The 23,955-nt window shown below is 42.0% G+C and overlaps 4 protein-coding genes across 6 annotated transcripts; 1 reads left to right on the top strand and 3 right to left on the bottom strand.

Moving 5' to 3' along the window:
* Nucleotides 1-878: 878 nt before the first annotated feature.
* Nucleotides 879-5,358, bottom strand: mmp21 (matrix metallopeptidase 21). Its single transcript, XM_054769124.1, is given in 8 exon segments — nucleotides 879-1,184; nucleotides 1,254-1,426; nucleotides 1,496-1,753; nucleotides 1,827-1,968; nucleotides 2,040-2,179; nucleotides 2,263-3,003; nucleotides 3,006-3,063; nucleotides 5,218-5,358. Coding segments are annotated over 8 exon segments (1,959 nt in total).
* Nucleotides 5,359-5,581: 223 nt separating this feature from the next.
* On the bottom strand, nucleotides 5,582-10,400 carry uros (uroporphyrinogen III synthase). Of its 2 annotated transcripts, XM_054766858.1 has the most exons (10): nucleotides 10,301-10,398; nucleotides 9,982-10,058; nucleotides 9,812-9,895; nucleotides 9,658-9,748; nucleotides 8,338-8,412; nucleotides 8,020-8,094; nucleotides 7,854-7,937; nucleotides 7,082-7,167; nucleotides 6,900-6,998; nucleotides 5,582-6,828 (listed from the first exon to the last, which is right to left on the bottom strand). In XM_054766858.1, exons 2-10 carry the CDS (start codon nucleotides 10,042-10,044, stop codon nucleotides 6,706-6,708), a joined length of 780 nt encoding a protein of 259 aa, XP_054622833.1. In that variant the 5' UTR covers nucleotides 10,045-10,058; nucleotides 10,301-10,398; the 3' UTR covers nucleotides 5,582-6,705. The 2 variants fall into 2 exon arrangements, with proteins under 2 accessions (XP_054622833.1, XP_054622832.1); XM_054766857.1 differs by having other exon boundaries at nucleotides 9,982-10,400.
* A 317-nt stretch (nucleotides 10,401-10,717) lies between these two features.
* bccip (BRCA2 and CDKN1A interacting protein) lies at nucleotides 10,718-15,053 on the top strand. 2 transcript variants are annotated; one of them, XM_054769112.1, is made up of 7 exons: nucleotides 10,718-10,920; nucleotides 10,993-11,067; nucleotides 11,164-11,244; nucleotides 12,462-12,548; nucleotides 12,616-12,803; nucleotides 14,025-14,193; nucleotides 14,312-15,053. In XM_054769112.1, exons 1-7 carry the CDS (start codon nucleotides 10,780-10,782, stop codon nucleotides 14,447-14,449), a joined length of 879 nt encoding a protein of 292 aa, XP_054625087.1. In that variant the 5' UTR covers nucleotides 10,718-10,779; the 3' UTR covers nucleotides 14,450-15,053. The 2 variants fall into 2 exon arrangements, with proteins under 2 accessions (XP_054625087.1, XP_054625086.1); XM_054769111.1 differs by having other exon boundaries at nucleotides 10,721-10,920; nucleotides 14,279-15,048.
* On the bottom strand, nucleotides 14,391-22,436 carry dhx32a (DEAH (Asp-Glu-Ala-His) box polypeptide 32a). Its single transcript, XM_054769110.1, has 10 exons — nucleotides 22,098-22,436; nucleotides 21,473-21,666; nucleotides 20,221-20,593; nucleotides 19,909-20,154; nucleotides 19,640-19,733; nucleotides 19,419-19,568; nucleotides 17,574-17,765; nucleotides 17,365-17,505; nucleotides 16,910-17,291; nucleotides 14,391-15,061 (listed from the first exon to the last, which is right to left on the bottom strand). Exons 1-10 carry the CDS (start codon nucleotides 22,344-22,346, stop codon nucleotides 14,878-14,880), a joined length of 2,205 nt encoding a protein of 734 aa, XP_054625085.1. The 5' UTR covers nucleotides 22,347-22,436; the 3' UTR covers nucleotides 14,391-14,877.
* Between the last annotated feature and the right edge of the window lie 1,519 nt (nucleotides 22,437-23,955).

Raw genomic sequence — 23,955 nt, 5'->3', positions numbered from 1 at the left:
ATCGATTCAATTCCCTAAGAATACAGAGACCTGGATGAATGAGAATATTCCCAGGCACAGCCAATCATGCATGTTTTTGGAATGTGGGAGGAAGCTGGACTACCCGCAGAAAACCCACGCAAGCACAGTGAGAACTTGGGTTTCAATTTCAGCAAATATTTGATTAGTGCATTTGGTTTTATGAAATTATTTCATATGTGTATGTCTCTAAAAATGAGACAGTAGCACTAGATGAAGCCAGCGTACCACCAATGGTACTCAAACTACAGTTTGAGTAGTATAGCTGATGAAGGTGGACAAAACAGAGAGCAGACTCGTCATCTCATGTAATCTTCCGCTAACATTTGCCCCCTTTGCTCATAATTGATTTCTCTGGCAGTTATTGGCCAAGCCTTTGGAGTGCCTGCAGTGCTCCGCTAGTTATCTGGCTCCCACCGGGGGTGCTCGTCCCCCTTCAAAAGCCAGCTGAATTAATAAGCGTTCCAGGTACGTATTGATTACACAATCAATGTCTGGTTTTCTTTGCGCCGTGCTCAAATGATGAAATGGAAAAAGCAGAAAAAAAATCTCAGTTTTCAATCATTTGACTTTAATTTAAATTACAATGCACTCTTTTTATGATTGATGGCGTAAACATGTTTAGCTCAGCCATTAAAGCAGCAAAATCTGTAATTGGATTTCTCTCCATGTCAATGTGGATCTGATGCCTCAAAGACATGACCCAAAGTTAGCCAACAAAATACTTCAGCAGTTGTCTTTGTCCTCTATGATTAAGCTTATACTGGCGCGGAATACAGTCCACGGTATTTAAGTTGTCTTCAATAGGTTGATGGACAAACAGAGGACACATTAAGTGTTGTGTGTACCTTTGTGTACCTTCATCGCGTCATCTTCAGCACAGTCGGGTGGACATTACAGATGTCAAACCAGTGCTCGTCCACTTCCTTGTGCGCCAGCAGGCCGTTGCGAGGCAGGAAGGGGCGTCGCCGGCGATCGCGGCCGCTGACCACCTGCCAGAAATGGGTGCCCTTCAGGAGGAAGATGGCATTGTGGCTGTAGGAGAAGTAGGCGGCGTCAATGCTTCCTCCAGGATGGTCACGGGGGGACACTGGCGGAAAAGCATCTCGCAAGGGTTTGGGGAAGCCTCTCACCAAGCTGTTGGACTCCACGTCAAAGGCGTACACCTGGAACAGATGACTGTCTATTTGCTAGAACTTAAAAATCCCCCAGGGGATTTCCCTAAAAGTTCTTACAAGAGTGTTTTTGAAGAAGTAAATCCGGGCGTCCCTCCGGTCATAAACGGCCGTGTCAATCGGACCGGAGATTCCTGGGAAGGCTTTGGAGATCTTCCTTGGATAGCAGTGGCCTTCTGGGTCCTGTCTGAAGGCCTGGTTGTTGTCGCTGTCGTACCTCCAGAACTGTGTACCTGTCCAGAGGCAGGACACACACTCAGGCATCCAATTGGAAATTATTGGTAAAAAATAAATAAAAGCACCCTTGAAGAAGTAAATGGCTTCTCTTTTCCGGGACCACACATGCACATATGCATCCACTCCATCTGCAGGGAGTCCACGCCAGCCAATCTGCAGCGGCACCGGATCTCCATAGCGTGTGCGGTTGTTCCTGTTCTCATACAGCCAGTACCAGCTGTCCCTCATGAAGTAAGTGTTGAAGCGTACCACCACCTCACCATAGGGGGTCTTCTCTCTTCTGATCCAATCAAACACGGTGCTAAATCGGCCCTTGCAGGCCCCTGCAGGCGACAAGGAGTGGAATACAGTTAGGAGACCTTAAAAACACAAGAATTCTGAATCCTCTGTCCTTACCGTAGAGGTTCTGGATCGCTTTCCTGTCCATCCAGTCCATCTCAAAGCTGAACTCCTGGGGTAAGTAGCTGGGCTGCATGATAGATCCAGGTCTGTAGATATGAGGCAGTCCTAGAACGTGTCCGATTTCATGGACTGCCACCTGAAAGATGCCAGAGTCAGAATGTAATGCAATGAAGATCCCATTTAACCCTAAAGGTCTAGATGACACACCTTAAGGAGGCTGATTCCACTGCCGGCGTTTGGACCAGTGAAATGTTCGTCGTCGTCAAAGTGAATGTCGCCCAGGAACCAAGCATGGGCGAATTCTTGACCCATGCCATCAAACCTCTGATTGCAACCCAGGTGTCTTCCTAAATGACACAGAATTAGGATGTTCTAGTTAACACCGTCACATGCATTGCACACCAGAACATACCAGAACGTTGTACTGTACCTGTGCCAAAGCCAAGCCTGATATCAATATCTTCCAGCGGCAAGCGGTTGTCCTCCATGAACTCAAGAGGCGACACCTCGCTCCACATCCTGAAGGCCAGCCTGAAGATGTACCTCTGCTCCTTGATGGACAGCTGACTGCTGTAGCCTTCACCTATCAGCCTCCACCTCAGCGTGTTCTTGTTGAAGGCCACGTGTCCCCAGTCACTCATGTCTCGCTTGTGCCTGCTCTTGGACACCAGAGCGGCCAGGTGGCGTTTCCTGCGCACCATGGCTTGGGTTGGATGTTGGGGGTTGGAGCTGTTCTGGGAGGTGTTTGTTGACATGGTTGGTTTGGTGTCAAAAGAGAGATCACTTTCTGTGCCATTAACGTTGAGTAAACCGGAATCATTAGCAACACTCAACCACACGTCACTGGCTGTGAAGTTACGCTCAGTCTCATTAAAAGTGTCCACACCGGTGCCGTTTTCAACGTCTAAGGCCTCCTCGGGTGCCTCCAGGGGGTTCAGGTACAGCGCTTGGTCGGGAACGCCGCACCTGGGCTTGTTCATGGCCACTCGGGTGGCGTCGTCGAACACACCAGTCACAGGCAGGCCCGACAGCCGCTGGAAGTCTTTCAGTGCTGAGATAAATGCTTGGCTTTCTCTATCCTGTGGACGATCCCTGGAATGGGGAACCGAGGGCCCTTCCTGGATGGTCGCTTGAAGCTCGTCAAGGTAGTCATCGTCCTGATAGCCTAGTCCTGGTCCTGCATCTCCTCCCACCTCACTGGGTTCATGAAGCCAAATCTGGAGAGGAATCGCTAAACCAGACATGGATGGAAATCAGTAGAGCGCAGACCCCCCTTAAAGGGGTAGTGCAGATTTTTTGACATGAAGTTGTATGACATTCCCATCAGCATTGTAGTCCAATTACAGCGACTTACCCCCAAATGTTTTAATCTTTTGAACGTGTTTTGAGAAGCCAAAGTCTTTACTTAATTGTCCCCAGCAACTAAGTGGAACTACGTTCTTCATCACAGAAATCTGACCACAACTGGACTTAGGAGACCAAGTGGGTGTTAAGTCGCTGTTATTGTTAAAAGATCTGAATTATCCCTTTAAGGCTGAACAATAATGCTACATTTTGGTAGACTAGCTTAACCGCTAGCACAGTGGTTCTCAGTTACTTTCTGTCATGCCCCCACTGGGGGACAAAAATGTTTTCACGCCCCCGATTTGAAATACTATTGAGAAACTGATAATATGTATTTATTTAACTGTACTGTACAGACTGAACTTGAAACTGAAACCAGCAAAATGCAACAAAATAGAGAGCAGTTAAGCATGCAAGCGTACGACAAATTCATACACGTTGGTAGCTCTCTCACACCCCCTATTTTGAGAAGCACTCTGCCAAACATAATAGAAAAAGAGAACAGCAATGTAGTTGAGTTAAGCTGGTCGAGCCTGACTATTAGTGGTACCGTAATAGATTAGTGGTAATAGTAATAATGAAAATATTACCCATAATAATGATAAGACTGACTATGAATGTTAGTAATCTTATTGCCAACATCACCATCACTATCACTGTTATAAAAATAACAACATGACAACACCATGGATAAATCAGTGAGTTATGTGGGCAAGTACATACAGTATGTACTGTTTGTACGGTGTATGTATGCGTGTACAGACATCTCTGTCGGTGTTTATGTACTGTATGTATGTACATATGCATGGAGTTATCATTTTCCTCCTAATTTTCTTAATCAAATGCCTTAATTTCTCAAACAACAACACTTTGGACATGTAATTATGTGTATGAATGTAGATGTGCTAAGAAGTTATATATATTTCGAGAAAATCTTGCATCTCAGGCCTGTGATATAGGTGAAAAGGTTTATTACTATCAACTACGGTCTTTGCTCTTTTTTTCCCCCATTTTTCCTTTTATTTTTAATTTTTCAAATACTTCTTTTTTCTCAAATAATCTTTGTAAATTGATTTATATTATGACTCTACTCCCATAATATAACATCATTTTCCAACTTTATTTGGAATTGTTTATATTAAGATTTCAAAAAACACAATGTATTTTTCTTAATATTTCAGCTCTATGCAACAAAAATGAAATTTTTCTAATATTATGAGTTCATTCTCATAGAATAAAGACTCTTAATAGCTTGACTTTATTCTCGTAAAAATGTCAGCATTTTTACAATTTTTTTACTTCTGCTGTTGTTTTTTTCTTGTAAATTTTTCTCTTGTAACTATGACTTTGTTTCGATAATATTTTGATTTTATTCTCTTAACATTTTTTGGAACCTAATTTTCCAAAAATTACAACTTTATTGTTTTGTTTTTGTTTTTCATATTACAACTTTAAAAAAATAACGTCTTTCCTTAATATTTAAACTTTATGCCACTAAAATGCCATTATATATCCTCATAATATTATGGCGTTATTCCAGAAAAATTCTGACTCTTTTTCATTAGGTTACAAATTTTTTCTCGTAATATTTTGACTTTACGCATGTAAAATTACTGCAGATTTTTACATTTTTGCTGTTTTTTTTTAGTTTTCTTGTTAAATTACATTTCTAGAAAGTGCCCCGAGCCAATAAAACAAACAGCTGTGGGCCGCAAATGGCCCCCGGGCCAAACTTTGGACACCCCTGATTTTTACAAATACATATTTTTGGCTTAAATAAAAGTGGGTCGCGACTCAATGACCATTGCAAAATGTGGGTCACAGGTTGGTACCATTTGAGGACCCCTGTTTAAAACAAACAAACTTCTAAATGTTTCTTGAAAGTTCTAAAAGTATGTTGAGGCCGCTACTGTTCCACTCCAGTTCTGTAGATGGCAGTAATGCTCATTAGACTTGCGTAATACAGTTTTCTATAAGTCAGTATTAGTTAGCGTAATCCTACAAACACACAAGACCAAACAATAGAAAAATACACATTTACCTCTGCGGTGTACTTGTCTGTTATGGCCTTAGCTTGTTGCGAGTTGAACATCTGATCCTGACTATGGAAAAGTTTCTCAGCGCCAATGCAACTGACGCTTGTCCACAAAAGCAAAGTGGTCAGCTGGATGGAAGTCAGCATCGTGGTGTTCGGCATTGGTTTAATCCTGTGGACTTTTTAGCCTGGGCGTCTTTATAGGACCACCTGGCACAGTCGTGGTCCCACCTTTACCTGACAGGTTTGTGCGAAAAGCAAACCTCACTTTACCGCATGTTAGATTGTGCAGATGCGCCGTATTACGCTCCGCTGGGTTTTGAATGGACGTTTCACTTGCATGTGGAAAAACACAGAAGAAGATTCCACAGTGAAGCACAACTTTAATTACAGGATCACACAAACAAAAGCTTAACAATAAACAGAATACACACTAGGACGTCACAGCATTGGATGCTGTGCAAATAAATACAATATACAGTGATGTTAAGTGTTTTGCATGTTTGTCACACTTCAATGTTTCAGATCATCAAACAAATGTAAATATTAGTCAATGACAACACAACTGAACACAAAATGCAGTTTTTAAATGAAACGTGTTATTATTAAGGGACAAAAAAAAAAATCCAAACCCACATGGCCCTGTGTGAAAAAGTGATTACCCCCCTGTTAAAACATAACCTAACTGTTGTTTTATCACACCTGAGTTCAAGTGGAAAAGGCTATAAAGCCATTTGTAAAGCTTTGGGACTCCAGCGAACCACAGTGAGAGCCATTATCCACAAATGGCGAAAACATGGAACAGTGGTGAACCTTCCCAGGAATGGCCTGCATGGCTAAATTCCAAGATGAAAACCACTGCTGAACAAAAACTCAATTTTGCCAGACAACAGCTTGATGATCCCCAAGACCTTTGGAAAATACTCAAGACAAAAGGTTTGGGATAGGGTTCCTGTAAGATGTGTGTCCCATTACATCTGGCGTAAAAGTAATGTTGCATTTTAAAAAAAGTAGTGTGGTAGTATGATGGTCAGGGGCTGTTCTGCTGCTTCAGGACCTGGAAGACTTGCTGTGATAAATGGAACCATAAATGGAACTTGAGGTCACGAACATCTGTTCTGCACGAAGCTGAAACCAACTTGGGTTCTGCAGCAGGACAATGATCCAAAACACACAAACACTTTGTTTGTTATCACAAACACTTGATTGCAGTTGTTGCTGCTAAGGGTGGCCCCAACAGTTATTAGGTTTAGGGGGCAATCACTTTTTCACACAGGGACATGTAGGTTTTTTTTCTCCTTTAAGAATACAAATTTTCATTTAAAAACTCCTTTTTTTTTTTTTGGTTGTGTTGTCATTGATTAATATTTAAATTTGTTTAAACATTTAAGTGTGACAAACATGCAAAAAAAAAAAAAGAAATCAGGAAGAGGGCAAACACTTTTCACACCACTATACATACAAAACTAGCAAAAAAGACATATGGCTGTAAGGTTATTTTAGCGCTTGGCTTATAGCCGCCGCCAAGTGCTCCGCTGTGGGCTTCTCTGCAGTGCAGCTGACACTCAGACCTTCCGCCAGCATGGCGTCCCGTGTTGTGGGCCCTATGGCAGCAAACTGGACACAAGGAAGTCCCTCAAAGACTCTTTCATTTTGAGGTTCTGTTCAGCTGCACGTGGTTGGCTTACCTTTATTTGCGCTAGCCGCTCACCAGCTAGCCTCTGCACGGTCTGTAGGCAGAATTTGACCCCCGACGGGCTGAAGAAAGCTATGCTAGCCGGGACGCCCTGCAAGGAAGACAACACAGAAAATGTCTAAGATGTCTGTGATGTTTAAAACAAAGAAAAACAAAAGATGGGTTGAGACTTACCTGCTGTGCAAAATAGTTGCACAGATTTTTGTCTATATCTGGATGCTCTGCTGTTTGATACACAGTCAGCATCTCCAGAGGAACCCCTGTTGAACCAAACAGGTAATGAATTAGACATTAAAGTTAAGACTGTTAATTAATTAAATCTCTTAATTAAAATTAAGACTGTTATTACCATAAACCGTGGTGATATATATATACAAGTATATTTTTTTTACACTTTTATGTTTCCTTAAACGATGCCTGTATACCAAGGGTTTCCTAGCTTTTTCCACCGAGGGCCACATATGTGGGGGCCACTTTTACATTTTTTAAAACCAACCCATATACAGTGTATGTATGTATCGAGGACTTCAATTGTCTGATACCTACACCGATCACATGGATTAATTATACATTTTTCAATTTATTTATGAGGCGTGCTAATGGCCGGGGAAAAGTCCAGACAATTCCAAGGTCCCTTGACTGCCAGGGGGCCCAAAAAATAGGTAATTATTAATAAAATTCGTAATTAATTAAACACGGGAGGAGGGGCAAAGTGATTTTTTTTTCCATGGGACCCAGAATTCCTGGCTGCACCCATGCTACTGGCTATGTGATATGAACCATAAAATCACCTTAATTTAGACAAAAACATATTTAACTTCCTTTTTGAAGACAACATATATCACTTGTGAAAATTACTGAGGATGAGACGCCTTCTTTAAGGAGACTTTGGCAAACCCGGTGTCTTTATTCTTGTAAAATGACTGCTTTTTTGGGGGTATCTTACCATTTTCCCTTAAAGCAGTGGGCAGGACTTCTCTTTTGATGGAGCCACAAGGGAAGAAAAGTGGTGGAATATTTGTGTCCTCTCCTACATTAACAGGGAAATTCAATCATCATCTACTTTTACCATCAGTGTGGAAGACCATTAGAGCGCTACAATCACCCCATACGTTCAATAATGACCCGCGACAAGACATCTGCCGTCCCTGTGTCCTCGCCAATGGAGTTTAGACTGATACTGCGCGCTGCGGAGGAGAAAACAAAGCACAGGGATGATGTTGTGTTACGTCACGGCTAGTAAATAGCCTGTAAAAGGACAACAAAGACGGTGAGACACATTTCAGGAAGCACTTTCTCACTCGCTCAGAACCGACAACTGTGTGTCACTCGTGCATGGCCTTTATCCAAAGGGCGCTAACTGCTCCTCACACTTTCATGTTGGCAGCAGGTGTCCACCTTGCAAAGGTGGGAGCGTGACTGCAACTCACCTAAAACAGCAGTTGATTTCCCCACCACATACACAGACTTTGTGTTCCATTTGTCGCTCACTGAGCTGGTCCATTCTATGCAAAAGTCACAAGTTAGTTTACATCCATCCATCCATCCATTTTCTATGCCGCTTATCCTCTTTAGGGTCGCGGGGGTATGCTGGAGCCTATCCCAGCTGACTTCGGGCGACAGGCGGGGTACACCCTGGACTGGTCAAAGGTAGTTTACATTTTTAGTGCAAATTTATAGGGGGTGTAATGATTCGTTTTAATAACATTCCATTCGTATCACGTTTCATGATTGCCGATACGATTTAAGGATGATATTTGTTTTTTTAGAACAATACGATCCAAAACGATTCAGTAACTTTTTTGCCAAAAATTCAACCAGTGTGACTGTGAAATAAATACCTGGATACTGGACAGGTGAAGTTTCCTAGATTCCCGTTTTTTGGGGTAAGGGAATCAGGTATAAATGATTAATAATGCTGACATACTTAAGAATGAATCATCAATGACTACAAAAAAAAAAATAGTTAAAAATGCAATACAAAATCAGGATGAACAGAGGGTGGTATAGCTTGCCACGATGAATTATACTTTAAATAGTGCAATCCAAACCTGCACGCAAAGGTGAGGGACATTATTTCTCAGCAAATGAATGTGGTATGGTATCTTCAGTTAAAATGGTAAGGAGGACTGAACCCGCAACTTTCAAGTTGGGATACAACCACTCGACCACCTGAGCCATGCCAACCCAATTAGGCGCTGAGACTTTCTCACGCTGGATGATACCATCACTAAACGTCACTGCTACTGAACTGTAAACTACCCTCTACAGGTGTACAAAATGTCTTTACTTTGCATATTATCCCCATAAATGTCACTTAAAAGGAGTTTGAAATAAGGATAGATTAATGAAATATGAATACTGAATGAAGTGAATCAACTGACCTGACCAAAAGTGGAAAAAACAAATCAACTGTATTTCACAGGTCCACCACAACTACCATGACCACCACATACCCGAGAGACAACGACGTCACTGACAGGCAGACGACTGTAACGTTTAACGTCTTTATCGTCAAAAGTGCTAAAAAAAAAGCACATCCATATAAAGCCTGGCGTGCTTAAATCTAATACTTCATTTCCTGGTATCAATTCAATCGATTGATTACCTTTTAAACAACGTTAGATCGGTATATATGCCATCCTGAATGGAAACTTGAGAACCCAGATAGATGTACTTGAATCGTAGGAAGATGAATCGATGTAGTGAATGAATCATTACACCCCTACAAATTTAGTTGCTACTGTCACCTTCTGTCCTTTCCTGTATGCACATCTTCACAGCTTCCACAGCTCTTGGACTTGTAAATATGAGGCCACCATGTTTCTCTGGTTGGAACAGCTTTAAAAAAAATTTAATGTAGTGTCTTGAAAGTCAAAATAGACCAAAAAAATGGGCATTTACCTTATCTGACAAGGTGTTTAATGAAACAAACTTAAAAGATAGCACAGGAAGAAGGGTTGCTTTCAGGCCATGTGAAGCCAGCGCCTGCAGGATTGCAACAAAAGACTCAAACTGTGACACTATATATTACAAAAAATAGGGTAAACGGTAAAGGGTTAAACTGCCCTTACCTTGACGTAAGGGTCAGTCTCAGAGTCTCCATCTCTTGGCTCCCTCAGAAGCAGCACCTGCATCTTGATAAAGACTGCTAAATATGTGGAATAGAAAAATGAGTGAATGCAGGAAACAAGTTGGTGCACTAAGCAGCAAATAGGGTGTGGATGCACAAGAAGTTAAGCTACACCCAACAACTGCCAAGTGCATTATGCTGATAACTCCTCAGCTAGCATGTTATTGTTTACAGTAGCAAGAAAGGAACCACATTTAAGCATAGCCGCAGCATGCAGATGCCATAAAAGCTAACGAGGAGATGCCGCTTATTTATCTTACAAGTACTGTACGGGTGACGTGTGCTTCAAGTCCTTGTATAATGATTCAAATGTCTAAAAAGCAGAGAAATGTTGTGTAGTTTGGTCCCACAGCTGAGCACATAAAAACAAGCAGTGATACAGAAGGGGTGTTGTGTTATTTTAAAGTTGTATATCCTAGCCATTTTAGTCGTTACATATTGACAGCTCATAAGCCTTTTATAAAACTTTCAAGTTGTGGTTTCCTTTTAATACTGAATAAATACACGACTTCAAATTAGGGTGAAGATACAGTTTAAATAAGTGTCACCCCTCTGTCCATGTGTGGTTTATTCCATTTTACGACCGCCACAAGTCGCCATTGGGGCTCTGATGTGGCTCGGTAAGCTGGCAAACTAACACATTCTGAGTCAAAATGGCGTCAGAACGGCCCCAGTTTGCCTTTATGTAGTGAGGCTATACCACGCCCACCCTGGTTGACAGACACGCGTGTTTGAAATCATGGCTTCGTCGGCTAAGAAGAGGGCAGTAGGTTTGAGTGAAAATCCCCAGGAAAGTGACAGCAGCTCCGACGAGAGTCTGGAGGAAGATGAGGATTCAACGGGGGAGGGCAGCGAAGCATCCGAAGAGGAGATTGATGAGGTGTGGCGACTATAATAAAAACTCGGCCCTGCTAACTTGCTTCTAGCTAACACAGGCTGCTTTGTCATTCAGGAGGTTATGGTGGACTTTGAAGCGCACACCATCTCACACAACGACTTTGATGGCATCAGGAAACTTCTACAGCGGGTTTGGAGAACATATATTGTTTAATAACTACAATTTAATGTTTGTGATGTTTGCTGTTTTGACTGGCTCCCCCTATGGTTTGCTGTGGTACAACAGCTCTTTCTAAAGGCTCATGTAAACACATCAGAGATGACTGACATCATCATCCAGCAGAAGCATGTGGGAAGTGTCATTAAGGTGAGTTACTAGTCTATTTATAGTTACATATGTATAGTATACAGTAGTGATGTGTAGATGAGGCCTCTTGAAGCGTTGCAGGACATTACCCACACTGTATCCATACTGTGTTGCTCAATACTGACACCTGCTGGATCTTAAAGGGTGCGCATCGCTGTCGTGACATCACACATACAAACTACTGTATAACACATTTACCGCCTCTGTTGGAGTTCTCTGATAGTATAGTGGTACGTAGGCAGAAGGTGCGAGATCCTTAGATCCTACCTCTCCTCCACACCGTTTTTGAACCATAACATCCAGAAGCCCATTTTTGTACCAGCCCCCCCCCAGTTGAGCGACTCAACTGACATTGTTTCAATGACCTACTGTATGCAATATTATCGAAACAATTGTATTATTTGATATCTTTATTGAAGTTTAAAATAGCTTTTATATCTTTTAAAATAATACAGCCAATAAATAATGAACGTGAACGTGTCATAACCTGGAAATCAAAGTGAAAGTTGTGACTGTGATGTTGCTTATGTACAGGATTTGTTTTTGAGGCAAGGTTTTTTTTTAATATATACATTTTTATTTTTTAAAAATCTGTTTTTCCAGGGTGTTGGCATTCAAACCAAGTAAAACCAAAAGCAAATCAATACTATTAATTATTAATTAATTTAATTCACGTATTAAATTAATTTAATATCAAATACTTCTGAGGAAGTAGTAAAATGTGTATATACTGTATGTGTATTGATGAGGTGCTTTTCTTTAGTAGGACAATTCAGTAAAACAAATACTACGAGTCATTGAAATGCAGATGAATTCTGTCAGCTCAAGAGGAGATGAACTGTTCCAGAGGAATGGGGTGACATAAGGAAATAAAACCGATATAAGATCATTAAATGGTCTCACCAGGCAAAAATCTTTCTTTTATTTCATTCTCCGTGTCACAGTGGCTTCATTGTAAGAATTGTGCTTCAAAAGATTTGTTCTTATTGCTGAGACGTTGCGCCCTGATGACAGAAGTCCTTATAAACACAGTTTGGCGCCTCACAGACAAGCGAAACAGCAACTGTATCGGTCATGTGACTTTTCCCTAAAGCGATGCGCGCACCGACACGCGGTTTTGCTCTGAGCTCGACACGTCAATGTTTCCGGACCCATCACTAGTATACAGGTTACTTTCTCTGCATGTATTAAAGCATATTGTTCTGTTTTTGCTCCAGCAAGCGGAAGTACCAGAGGACAGTGACGATGAGGACCCAGATGAAGTGTTTGGGTTCATCACCATGCTAAACCTCACAGAGAAAAGGGTAACGCTGTGTTATTAGCCTGTTGGTGACAAAGCATAACCTCATGGATGAGCATATCTGTTGGCAGAGTGTGCAGTGCGTGGAGGAGGTGAAGGAGCTGCTCCTGAATCAGTGTGAGAAGAGCTCTGGCCACAGCGTCATGGAGCAGCTGGAGAAGACACTCGACGACACCAGCAAGCCTGTGGGCCTTCTTCTCAGTGAGCGCTTTGTCAACGTGCCGCCGCAGATTGCCCTACCGCTGCACAAACAGCTCCAGTGAGAAAGCCACCCCTGCAACTCACCCACTACAGTCACGATTGTGTGCAGTCTGTATGCTCAGTTGCAGTTTAGCACAGGTTTGCTTTTGTTTTCTAGCAAAGACCTATCACTTAATCAGCAAAAGACAAAATTGGAAAAAATAACATTTAAATGGGATTATTAAAATCATTTTTAGGAGGAAAAAAAATACAATTAAAGTCAAGAAAGCAGTTATAATTAGATGGATACTTGATTCATTTCCAAAGAGAAAGTCACATCAACAGCTCTGCAAAAATATCATAATAGACTTAATCACTTCATCACAAAATAAAACAACCAAGGCAAGACAGGAGAGGTATTACAGACAAAATAAGAAATAGAATAAGAATAAACTAACACAATTGGTTCCAGACGACCGTTCGCAAGTCGATTTGTTCGTAAGTCCAACAAAAGGTAATATTACCAATGATATAGGTACTACATGTACGTGTATACATATACAGTATATGTGTATGTATGTAAATATGAGTTTGGATGCAGTAGTAATATTAAACGAGGATAATTAATGAGAAAAACAATAATAAAAGTGATATAATAATACGTAATGATAAATGTTATTTACCTTTGAAAAGGAGTGGTCGAGCATACTTCGTTGTGGTGGTGGTGGAGGAGTTATTGAAAAAAGGGACAAATTGTCGTCGTTAGACTCTTCTAAAAGAGGTAGTGTTCTGTGGGTGGTGTAGAATTAAGCAGGCTTATTAACTCGTCATAAACTTTAATCACACGCTCTGTCCGGGTTGTATCATACAACTCATAGCCTTCCTGTCTCCTCTTCCTTGTCTTCCTGTATCTGTTGGTCCCATTAGCAGTGTCACAGTGCCCTCTGCTGGTCAAGCATGTACCAGTATAAATATGGAGTTTCAAAAGGCAAAATACATGAAAATATAGACTAGTCGGCTTGTGTTCGTATCTCCGAAAGTTCGCATGTCGGATGTTCGTAAGTTGGGGACTTAGTGTATACAGTATGATTACATAGCATGGGTTAAGAAGCATTCTATTAATGGCCACCAGAGGCAGACCACATGTACAATGCCGTTGGCATTGTGAGAGTTGCACTGCGGATACATGTGTTCCTTTAGTTTTAAAGGTTCATAGATGATATAGAAAACCCAACAAGCCTTTCATGTTGACTTCTTTGATGGCAAATTGACGTATGCATCTTTTGTATTTTACCTACAGGGAGGAGCTCTCCGAGGCAGAGAGGACCAACAAGCTCAGTGGGAGGTATCACTACTGTCTGATGATCAGCAAGACCTGCAAGGAAGCCAGCAAGAGTATTCCTGCCAGAGGTGGCACTCCTCAGGAAGAATACATGTTCATCAATGCAGAGGAGGAGTTCTTCTACGAGGTCAATAATGGGAAATGGAGATATAACAGATTATTTGATAAGATATATTATTTGATAGTAACTATTTGTTTCTGTGCCCTCGCAGCACGCTGCCATCAAGTTCCACTTCTCTGTCCAGGAAGACGCTGACTCGTGCTTGAGTGGGAGCTGGTCCTTCGAAGACGTTCCCATGAAGCCTTTCAGGACGGTCATGTTGATCCCGGCTGACAGGATGCCCTCCATCATGGACAAACTCAAAGAATACTTATCTGTGTGAACATCCAAAAAAACCCAAAAAACTTCCACGCTGGTGTAAGATGGACGTTCAAATCCAAATATTGTAAAGATTTAATATGGTGAATTATGAATTTACAGCATAAAAATCATGTTTAACAAACATTTTAATTACCTTTTTTATTTAGTATTGAAAAATCCTCCGACAAGAGCTTTAAAAAAACTACAGCACCGACTTGTTAGAAAGTAGCAGGACCAGAGGAAGAGATGGACATTAAAACCTACTCAGGTGCTCTCCTGCTTTGCAGCAAAGTGTGCACGACAGAACATAAATGCAAGTGTTCTAATGGTGACCCAATCATACATGACATTTTTGTTTTTACATTCAGGAACATTTCATTTCTTTTTACACCCAATCAACAAACTTTGCATCTCTTGCAGCCTTTTTCAATCACCATGGGCCCCAAATCTCTACTGAATGACACACCTGTCAGAAGACGGCACACTACTGTTATTGTTGGCATCACCACTCACTTTGTGTCTCTCGTCCTTACAAGCTGTGTGTCTGTGAGGGTTCAGCATGTCTTGCAGTACGTCTTTGCTCTCGCTAGGGGGCAGATTGTAGAAGAAGTACAGCGGGGCCATTTGAATGAAGCTGCAGTGGACGGATGGGGAGGGGGGGGGGGGGGGGGAGGGCATGAATGTGTGTCTAAAAAGTTGACAATTGCAGGATTGTGACAAAGTACACACACACAGTTAGGCCTGTCACTGTCACCATTTTTTTCAACGTGACATAATGCGAGTACATCTCACCAAAAGCAACTTTAATTGAATTTAGCCCATCATCCACAGTTCTTATGTGAGACATGAACACACATCTTTCTCTTTTCTGCTCGTTCTAAAAGATATAAGAAATAAAGCTGCAGCTCATTACTGCACCTAATGGAACACACTTACGCCGCCTACAAAGACTGCTATTAAAACACCTCCACAAAGGTTTTATATCCATGCTGTAACAGGTACATTCATGACAACATGGAATACTTAGTGTTTTGGTTCTTTTAAGCATTACTGAAACTTCCTTCCTAAGCGCACTGATTTCACATAGCAACATAGAAATTAATGCCTACACCTAGCATGAACTTTTCCAAACTCAAAAACAAAAACAGCAGTAGCGGCAGCTCCAATATGTAGCTTTATCTTTTGGTAGTGGCCTGAGACATTGAGAGTGCGGGACTGACATGATGCGGGTGAATGTGTGGTCAAGTTAGTAGCTAGCCAGTGTGGTGTGGCAAGGTGTCAATACACCAGTAATGTAGTTTGATCGGCATAACAATGTCGCTGTAGCTTGGTTAATACATTATGCATGTCACATTATATGTAAATGAAGCGCTGCTGCTGTTTTTTTGGGTTTTTTTTTCAGAAGGCGGAATAAGGTTTCCCATTACTTGCATGCTTAGCTGCGTCTTTTTAGCTGTTTTTATATCTTTAGGATGCACAGAAAGAGAAAGACGTGTTCATGTCTCACATAATTATTGTAGATGATGGGCAAAATTCCAAAATCCTTTAAATAAAAAAAAAGGAACCTTCGTTGTTGTCTAAATACTGACAAAAAAACAGAGAAATAACCCGGAAGTACTCTGAAGTTCACACATTGTATGTCATTGCAGACGTCATCTCATTTGCGTATACACTTCCTTGATTCACTTATAGCAATTGTGTGTGTAATATGCTGTTTACGTTTAATAGGTGTAACGTTGTGTCAGTTTGGTCAAAGTACATGTTTTGGATGCAGCTAAATGCATTTGGTGCACAATGAGGCGTTATACTTGGGGAATCAGCTGAAACCTAAATTCCACTGTTTTGTATGATTTAATCGTCTTTGTCACAAACAACGATGCACAAACGGACTGAAATTGACATCAGATTGTGTTTCATACACAACAGGCACGAAGAAAGCATTGGATCGTGTAGTACACCACACACACAGCTAGCAAGTGCTGCTGCTGTGTGTGCTCACTTGCAGCCCCGCCTACCCTCACTGAGACAAAGGCCCTGCATTTTCCTGTTAGCTGTTTCTAATATTTTGGTTACCTTATTAGCCACACAAGAAGGTCAAAATGTTCGGCATAGCTCGCCGTATAATGTGCAGTGCTTTAATTTTTTTAGTTTAAAGGCAGATTAAAAAGAAAAAAAACCATACATGTTTCAGTAATTGCATTCTGAGTTTTACAAAATCCAAATTACTTTTTATATTTTTTTTTCTTGTTATCTTTTTTAAAATTTTGTTTTTTTTAAACACTTATGGGTGTGTTTTGTAGTCGTGCATTTTTCTGAGAGCTGTTTTATATTTTGGTTACCTTATTCAACATGAATAAGTAAAACTATTTGGAAATGAATCTTTAAACAGGTCAATAGGCAGAATTTTACCTCCAGCTGTGGTTTTGATGTCCAGTGAGTGTACACTACCACTACAAAGATCCTAAATACGGGGAATACTCACACTTGAGGCGAAATCTCCGACACTATCCTTATACAGTTGTTCTCTGACAGCATGTACTCGTGGAAGACCACCCACTCGGGCACCCCCAGCTTGTTGGACTGCAGCCCGTAGCCGGAGAGCGGATGCACCTGGGCCACATGCTTGTGTGCGAGGATGAGGTAGTTCCCCGCGCCGTCCACGTCTCGAGCGATCTGCATGAAGAAGCCCGCCAGCAACGCTCGCTTCAGGTTGGACGCATTGCTCCTGGTGCCGAACGCTGCCTCCGAGACGGGGAGCTCGATCCTGTTCAGGGTGTCCATCAGCTCTGATCGGACCTGCTCGGCCATCTTGAGGGCAGAATGATCCAGGAAATGATCCTGGCACCACTTTTCTGCACTGAAGTCTGCAAAGAAGAAGGGATATTTAGAAGCTCCACAATGATTCTCACGAGTGCATCCTAATTGGGCGTGTCTCACATGGCACACTCTGGCTTCTCTTAAAGGCATTGTAGACATTGATGAGGGTGAAGTGGTCGCCTTCCGGGTGCTGAAACTTTCTGCGGCACAGCACGGCATTGTGGGTCATTCCGGACGCAGGCTCCAGGAAGCAGCTTGGAGCTTAAACAGAACAGGTATCAATACAGAAGAAGGGCAGTACATTTGCATTCGAACGTGCAGGTGGGTACCTGAAAGCATGGCGGCAATGGTTAGCATCTCGCTCACGCAGTCAAACTCGCAGGAGGCCAGCACGGCTTTGGCCATCTGGGGCTCCAGAGGGATTTCGGACATGATGATACCCATCTCGGAGAGATTGCCGTCATCGTCCAAAGCGGCCAGGTAGTCCAGCTCCTCCAGGGCCTGCATGAGACCCTCGGGATCTGCACACGTAAAAGAAGTAAGGTACAGTAAAGTAATTATTAGAGCCCTGTAGACATGAAATAACACCCATACAGTCACCTTTACACTCCTATTACACAACATAGTATGTATAAGCAGATCAAATAAGCCATTTAAGATGGTTTACCTTGTAGGGGAGCAGAATGGGTGGCAGACAGGAAGTAACGTTGGGGGTTCAGAGTTGAGTTTTAGCTTATTTTGCACTATGGGCACAACAGTAACCCGTGTTGTTATCATGATTATTATTATTATTGTGCCTGTTGTGAGATCATTTAAACCTGCAATAAAAGCCTGTTGTTCTCGCGATCAAGTCTGTGCTTGTGTCACTGAACAATTACTGACACCCAGTGACCAATGTAGTATACTACAGTCACAAGTTGAATGGTGGTCTAAATGACACTGTATTTGTATTTTTGTTCATTTAGCTGTTTTTATGCTTGAAAATGCTTAATTTCGGCAAAAAATGTGTAGAATTTGCTTAAATGCTCTTTTTTTTTGTTACTAATAATAGGTTGTAGTCAACCATGAAACACCGATTTTTTTTTTTTTTAAACACAATGTAACTTGTCACTCTAACATGGGGGCGTCCAAACTTTATCCACAGAGGGCCGCATAATCAAAAATGAAAAAATGTGGGGGGTCAACCCAACCAACCCATGTTGATGGAGTATGCACGATATGCAAAGACATGTTCTATATTTCAAGAAAAAACTGCCTGCATCTCAGCTTTGTGTTATCGGGGACAAAGCGTACTGCTAGTATGAACTTTCTCCTGACATCACAATTTGCTTTGGCTTGTTTTATTTATTTTAATAGATTTTTCAGCTTTCTTCTCATATTTTTTTTCTTGTACGTCTTTATTCTCATATAACACTACTCACAAAAAGTCAGGGATATGCACAACTGTTATGTTAGAGCAGCAAGTTGTGCGTTACGTATTCAACATGTTGGACATGTGCATTTAAAATTCGAGAAGCTCAATTTAAGTTCACCTCTTAAAGGTTATACAGTACATTTCAGGTTGATCCTGAAATGCATCTGAAATATCCCTAACGCCTTGTGAGTAGTAGATTTTACATTTATTATCCAAAAATTATAACTTTTACCCAAACGCATTTTTTTTGGTTTGTTTCTGACATTACGACTGTTAAAGAAAATTACATTTTAAAAAATTACTTTAATATTTCAACTTTATGCTATTTTTTTCTCTTAATATTATGACTTTAGTCTCGTAAAATTACAGTTTTTTTCTGTATTTGCTGCTTTTTTAAGTTTTCTTATTGAAGTGTATTTTTAGAATGTGGCATTTTGGAGGACTTCGGTGTGGAAAATCCAAGTGTGCCATCATGGAACTTTAACCACACAAATACATAAAAATCCCCAACATCCATATTTCCTTCACTGTTCACTTCCTGTGCGGCTTTACTAACGAGACACTTTGTGCAACAAGTTAACAAGTTGGCCTCTTTTTGCCTCGGCCATCAAACAAAGGCTGGCAGCAGTCGCCCATGTCGGCCCAGCTAAGTCACGCCTGAGCAGCCCCAAACAGACGAGCACAACGAGTTCATCCGAGCACACAGGATGAGGTCCGTGGGAACAAAATATGGAGAGACTGGTCTCAACTGTCAGCGCACCTGGTCTGTTGATGAACTGGCACTGCCCCACACCTCCGATCTCCATCCTTTTGAGGAAGAGAACTGTGGAGGTGATGTTGGACTCCAGGATCTGAGGCAATCTCTGTGCGGGGAGCTGGCTGTCATCCGCGTACAAACAGAAACATTTACCTGGGGAAAGACACGGGACAATGAGGGCGTGGTAGTCAGAGCTAACCGTTAGCGCGACTTAACGGAGGTACCTGCCGGTCCACACAACTTCTTACGCAGTTCAGCCTGACATCGACTGATGGACTGCAGCACCTCAGAGTTGGCTCGTATTCTTGGATTGTACACCTAACAACGTCAGAAACGTCAACCCGTCACTTTGTGACAAGAACGAAGCAGTAGACGGCATGGATCTTTGTAGCACTGGGACTAGTACGTTACGTCAAATATTGTACCAACATCGAGGCAAAATTTGAGCAAATATTTCCCAAGAAAACCAAATCATACAAAATTTGACTAATACCATTTTCTTCTGGACTCCTGTGTCGATGACAAAGTGGACTGACTCCATCGGCCACCACAAGTCCTCCGCCTCTTGAATCGCAAGGAAAACCCGCCGGGATTTGCGGCAGCTTCCTCTCTCATCTGTGGGGGGCGGAAATGGAAGTCCTCCCTGGCTGGGACATAGGACCACAGGCACAATGTGGCCCAGTTCTCCTCCCAGCCTGGTTCCTTCTTTCTGCAGGATGCTGTGGGCGCCATGCACCTCCTGCAGGAGTTAAAAACTGGTCTTGGACTTTGAATTTCCAAGTGTTGACTGTTAACGAAAACTCACGTCCTCTGAGGCCAAGAAGACTACAACATCCCCATCCTCTTTGGTACGATGGATCTCCAGAACAAGTCTCATTGCACAGTAGAAGTAGTCTTTTCCTCCGCCGCAGCTGTGGACCACCTCAGGGGGACGCTGGGACTCAAGGTTGATAAGAGGGGCGCCGGGGAAGTGACTCAGGAAGCCATTCGTCAAGGGTGGGGCGGCAAGGACCACGACTCTGAGCTCTGGTCTGTTCACCAGGACAGCCTTCAGGAGGCCCAGTAGGAGGTCGGTGCTGATGGTCCTCTGGTGAGCCTGGTCGATGATGATGATGGCGTATTTCTCCAGGAAAGGGTCGGACATCATCTCTTTCAGCAAGATATCATCGGTGCAGTACCTACAGGGCACAACACGACGTCAAAGTTCTGCTTTTGTATCATGACACTTGAGAACAAACCATTTAGGACCCTGAAAAAGTGGTTGAGATGCATTTTCATGCTAGCATTTTTCTGCATTTTTACCCTGGGTGCGAATATGTATAAAATGCACCAACGTAGAACAGAGGGAACAAAGTTGGCGTGGCAATTTTCCACCTTTCTACACAATATCAAAACCTCAAATGACCCTATAGCCCCTTTCACACTGCTTTTTAGGCCTTTTATGTCGCTTCTATGTATAAAAATACACTAAGACAGAAGAGGTGGACAAAGTCAACCTGGCTTTTTAGAGCCGTTCACACTGCATAAAAAGCTTGTATGTTCTGCTTGTTTCCCCCATGTCGCTCCTCTGTATAAAAACGAACTAACTTGAACCGATGAACAAAGTCTACCTGGCAATTTTCCACTTTTGTACATTGTATCAAAGCCTGAAATGAGCTTGTGGTCCCTTTTACACTGCCCTTCAGTGTTGCTCATCAATGAGACAAGCTGGATCTCAAACGTCAGCTCTCCTGTTACGTCTGAAATGCAATGCGTCAAATTTTGTGGCATCTCTGTGTGAAAGGGGCTTGGTGTGTTAGAGGAACAGCGGGACATGGGTGTGAACTTTAACACAGGAATGTATATGAATAGATTCCGTGAATAAATTCCAGGTCTTTTGTTGTTACTTTGCTACTTCTCTTGCAGAGCGTGAATACATTTGCGAGACCTCTGTGTGAAAGATACAAATGAATTCTAAAAGAGGAAGGTTACAATGTAAACAATGGAGGATATATCTTGGACTTCTAGAGTGTACCCCCCCTTTTTTTGCCAGTGATCATATCAGGTCTTGTGCTGACCTGAGAACAGTATCTGAGCAGCAGCACGCCTCCAGGCTGACGCTGTAGCCCACTTCATGCCCGATGTTTACGTCCATTTCGTCGGACACGCGTAAGGCCAGGTCCACAGCCCTCTGCCTGCTGGCCTGCGTACAAGCTACCGTCCCATGACGGTACCTAGTGGACAGGCAGAACTCTGCGCACCATTGAGGGATCTAGAAGGGGAAAAAACGTGAAATCTAAAAAGGTGATCTAGCAATGGAGCCCCCTGCGTCATGGTAACTTTTGTTTGAGCACCCAGCAAAACAAACAGGGAGGTATTAGTGCTGATAATGCAAAACATGCTAAGGCAGCAAGTGAGGAGGCTCAGTGGGATCAGAGATGAGCAGCAAAGATACAACATAAGAATCCTATTGAAAAATTACACTTTTACAAATAATAATACTCTGCGATACTGTTGATTGACAGTCAGAAAGGTATCTATTTAAAAATAGGTTTATTCATGCAGGTGCTCCTACTTGGCTATATAAGCCAACCAAAATAGTAGGTACAGGTCTCCATGATGGAATCATGGAATGGAATTTTAAAAGGCAGTTTTTGATAGAGTTTTTGTATAAGATCTTATGCAGATGCTGTGTAGACTCACCTGGGTGCTCCTCCCAGTCCTGGCTGGTCCAGACACAATCACCAGCTGCTTCTTGACCAGTGCATCCTCAAACTGTCTCTTCACCTTCCACACCGGCAGAGTCCTCCTCTCTTGTAGTAGTTTGTAGTAACGTGAGGAAAACGGCAATCCGTCAAACTGGTTCAGCTCCATATCGTCTCCGAAGCTGAAATAAGTCTCACTCGACTCACTTTCCTGGTGGTACTTTTCTGGTTCTTTCTCCTCAGCCATAATGACGCCCCCAAGCCCGGTTTATGCTCAATTAATGAAACATTGCGGACGGAGAGACGACCTAGCTAACCCAGCTTCTTGCTTGCTGACATGAACAAACTGACCCTGAATGCCCCACCCCCAGTGGACAACACACGTGCTCTCATTTACTGCATCCTCAACTTCCCAAAAATAATGCCAAACTAATTAGAATTGTCGCAGACGGTTGACAAGACCACAGTTATTTTACATACTTTCAAAAATGTTGTGCCAATTGGTCACGTACTGTATCATATTTTAAAACTGGCTTTTATTTTGAAATGCATTTTCCGTGTGTGTGTGGTGCGATGCAATCTGTCATAACAGCACAAATCGCTCATTAACTTTAAGAAATTAGTAATGTTTTACTGATTAACCGATTGACTCGGCTTTTGCGGGGTTTACCGTAATGGTGAGAATTGAGGGGCTATTCTGCGAAGCGAGTTTAGTGGGTTAGCGAGCTGTGTTGAGTGGAAAGCCGGTCTTGCGTGTTCAGCGAGGGTAACTCTCTTTTAAAGCAGCTGTATCACCATGGTAACTTAGGTTAAACTCATAGCCTGGCCTGGACCGGGTTATGTCCAGGCTTTCATCTTAAAATCAGCTATGAAAGTACCACTGTTTCACAGTTTAACTAATTCAGAGATGGCGTCATCATTTATTTCAAACCTACAAGGTTCCCGAGGGGACATAGGAATTTTTTTTTTTTAAAGAGTATTCCCTGATGATATTATCCATCTATAAGTGAGATAGATTTTCAGCCGATGTGATACGCTCGATATGCTCACTCGAGCACAAGAAATAAAATACAAAAATAATATGAAATATTAATAGTTAATGTTAGCAGATGTAAATGTCATAGGAGTCCTTGCGTGAGTACTGAGCCTGATAGCCTCAATAAGCACTCTGAGACATCAATCAACTGCATTAAAACACTTGTTTTATTATGAAAAGGAAAAAACATTTAAAAGTCGCCACAAAACACGTCACGCACAAAACACTGCCATCTAGTGGTCACAACGAGATACAGCAGATTAAAATAATTCATTAACTTATATCATCAAAAATGAAAGTTGTTGCTCCAATGTATTTATTATTTAAATGAATAAGTGTTAATATGTCAAAGTTGTGCAACGTTGAGCGTTGATCAATGAAAAGACTAGTAAGGTATAGTTAGTGTAATAATCAGTGTTAACTTGTGCATTTACAAGCTGCATGCTAGAGGTCCTCCTTCTTCTATTGGCAGTGACAGTGTTGCTTTTAGCAGTCGTAGGCCCTGTCTACTCCTACTAGTCTTTTCATTCATCAACACTCAACATTGTACAACTTTGGCATATTAACACTTATCAATTTTTAAAATAAATTCTTTTTTCATTTTGAAATATTTTTTAAATGCAGTATCTCGTTGTGACCACTAGATGGCAGTGTTGATGTGTTGTGGCAACATTTCAATTTGTGACAATTTTTACCGTCTTATAATAACGAAATGTTTTATTCCAGTTGATGGATGCCTCGAGTGCCTTGAGTGTTTATTCCTCCAGCAAATATTGTAAAATAAGAAGGCTAACGGGCTGAGTACTCACGCAAGGACTGC

Source organism: Dunckerocampus dactyliophorus, chromosome 2 (genome assembly GCF_027744805.1).
Source record: "Dunckerocampus dactyliophorus isolate RoL2022-P2 chromosome 2, RoL_Ddac_1.1, whole genome shotgun sequence".
NCBI classification, from domain to species: domain Eukaryota; kingdom Metazoa; phylum Chordata; class Actinopteri; order Syngnathiformes; family Syngnathidae; genus Dunckerocampus; species Dunckerocampus dactyliophorus.
Note: the sequence above shows the minus strand (reverse complement) of the source record. Positions and strands in the feature narration are given on the sequence as shown.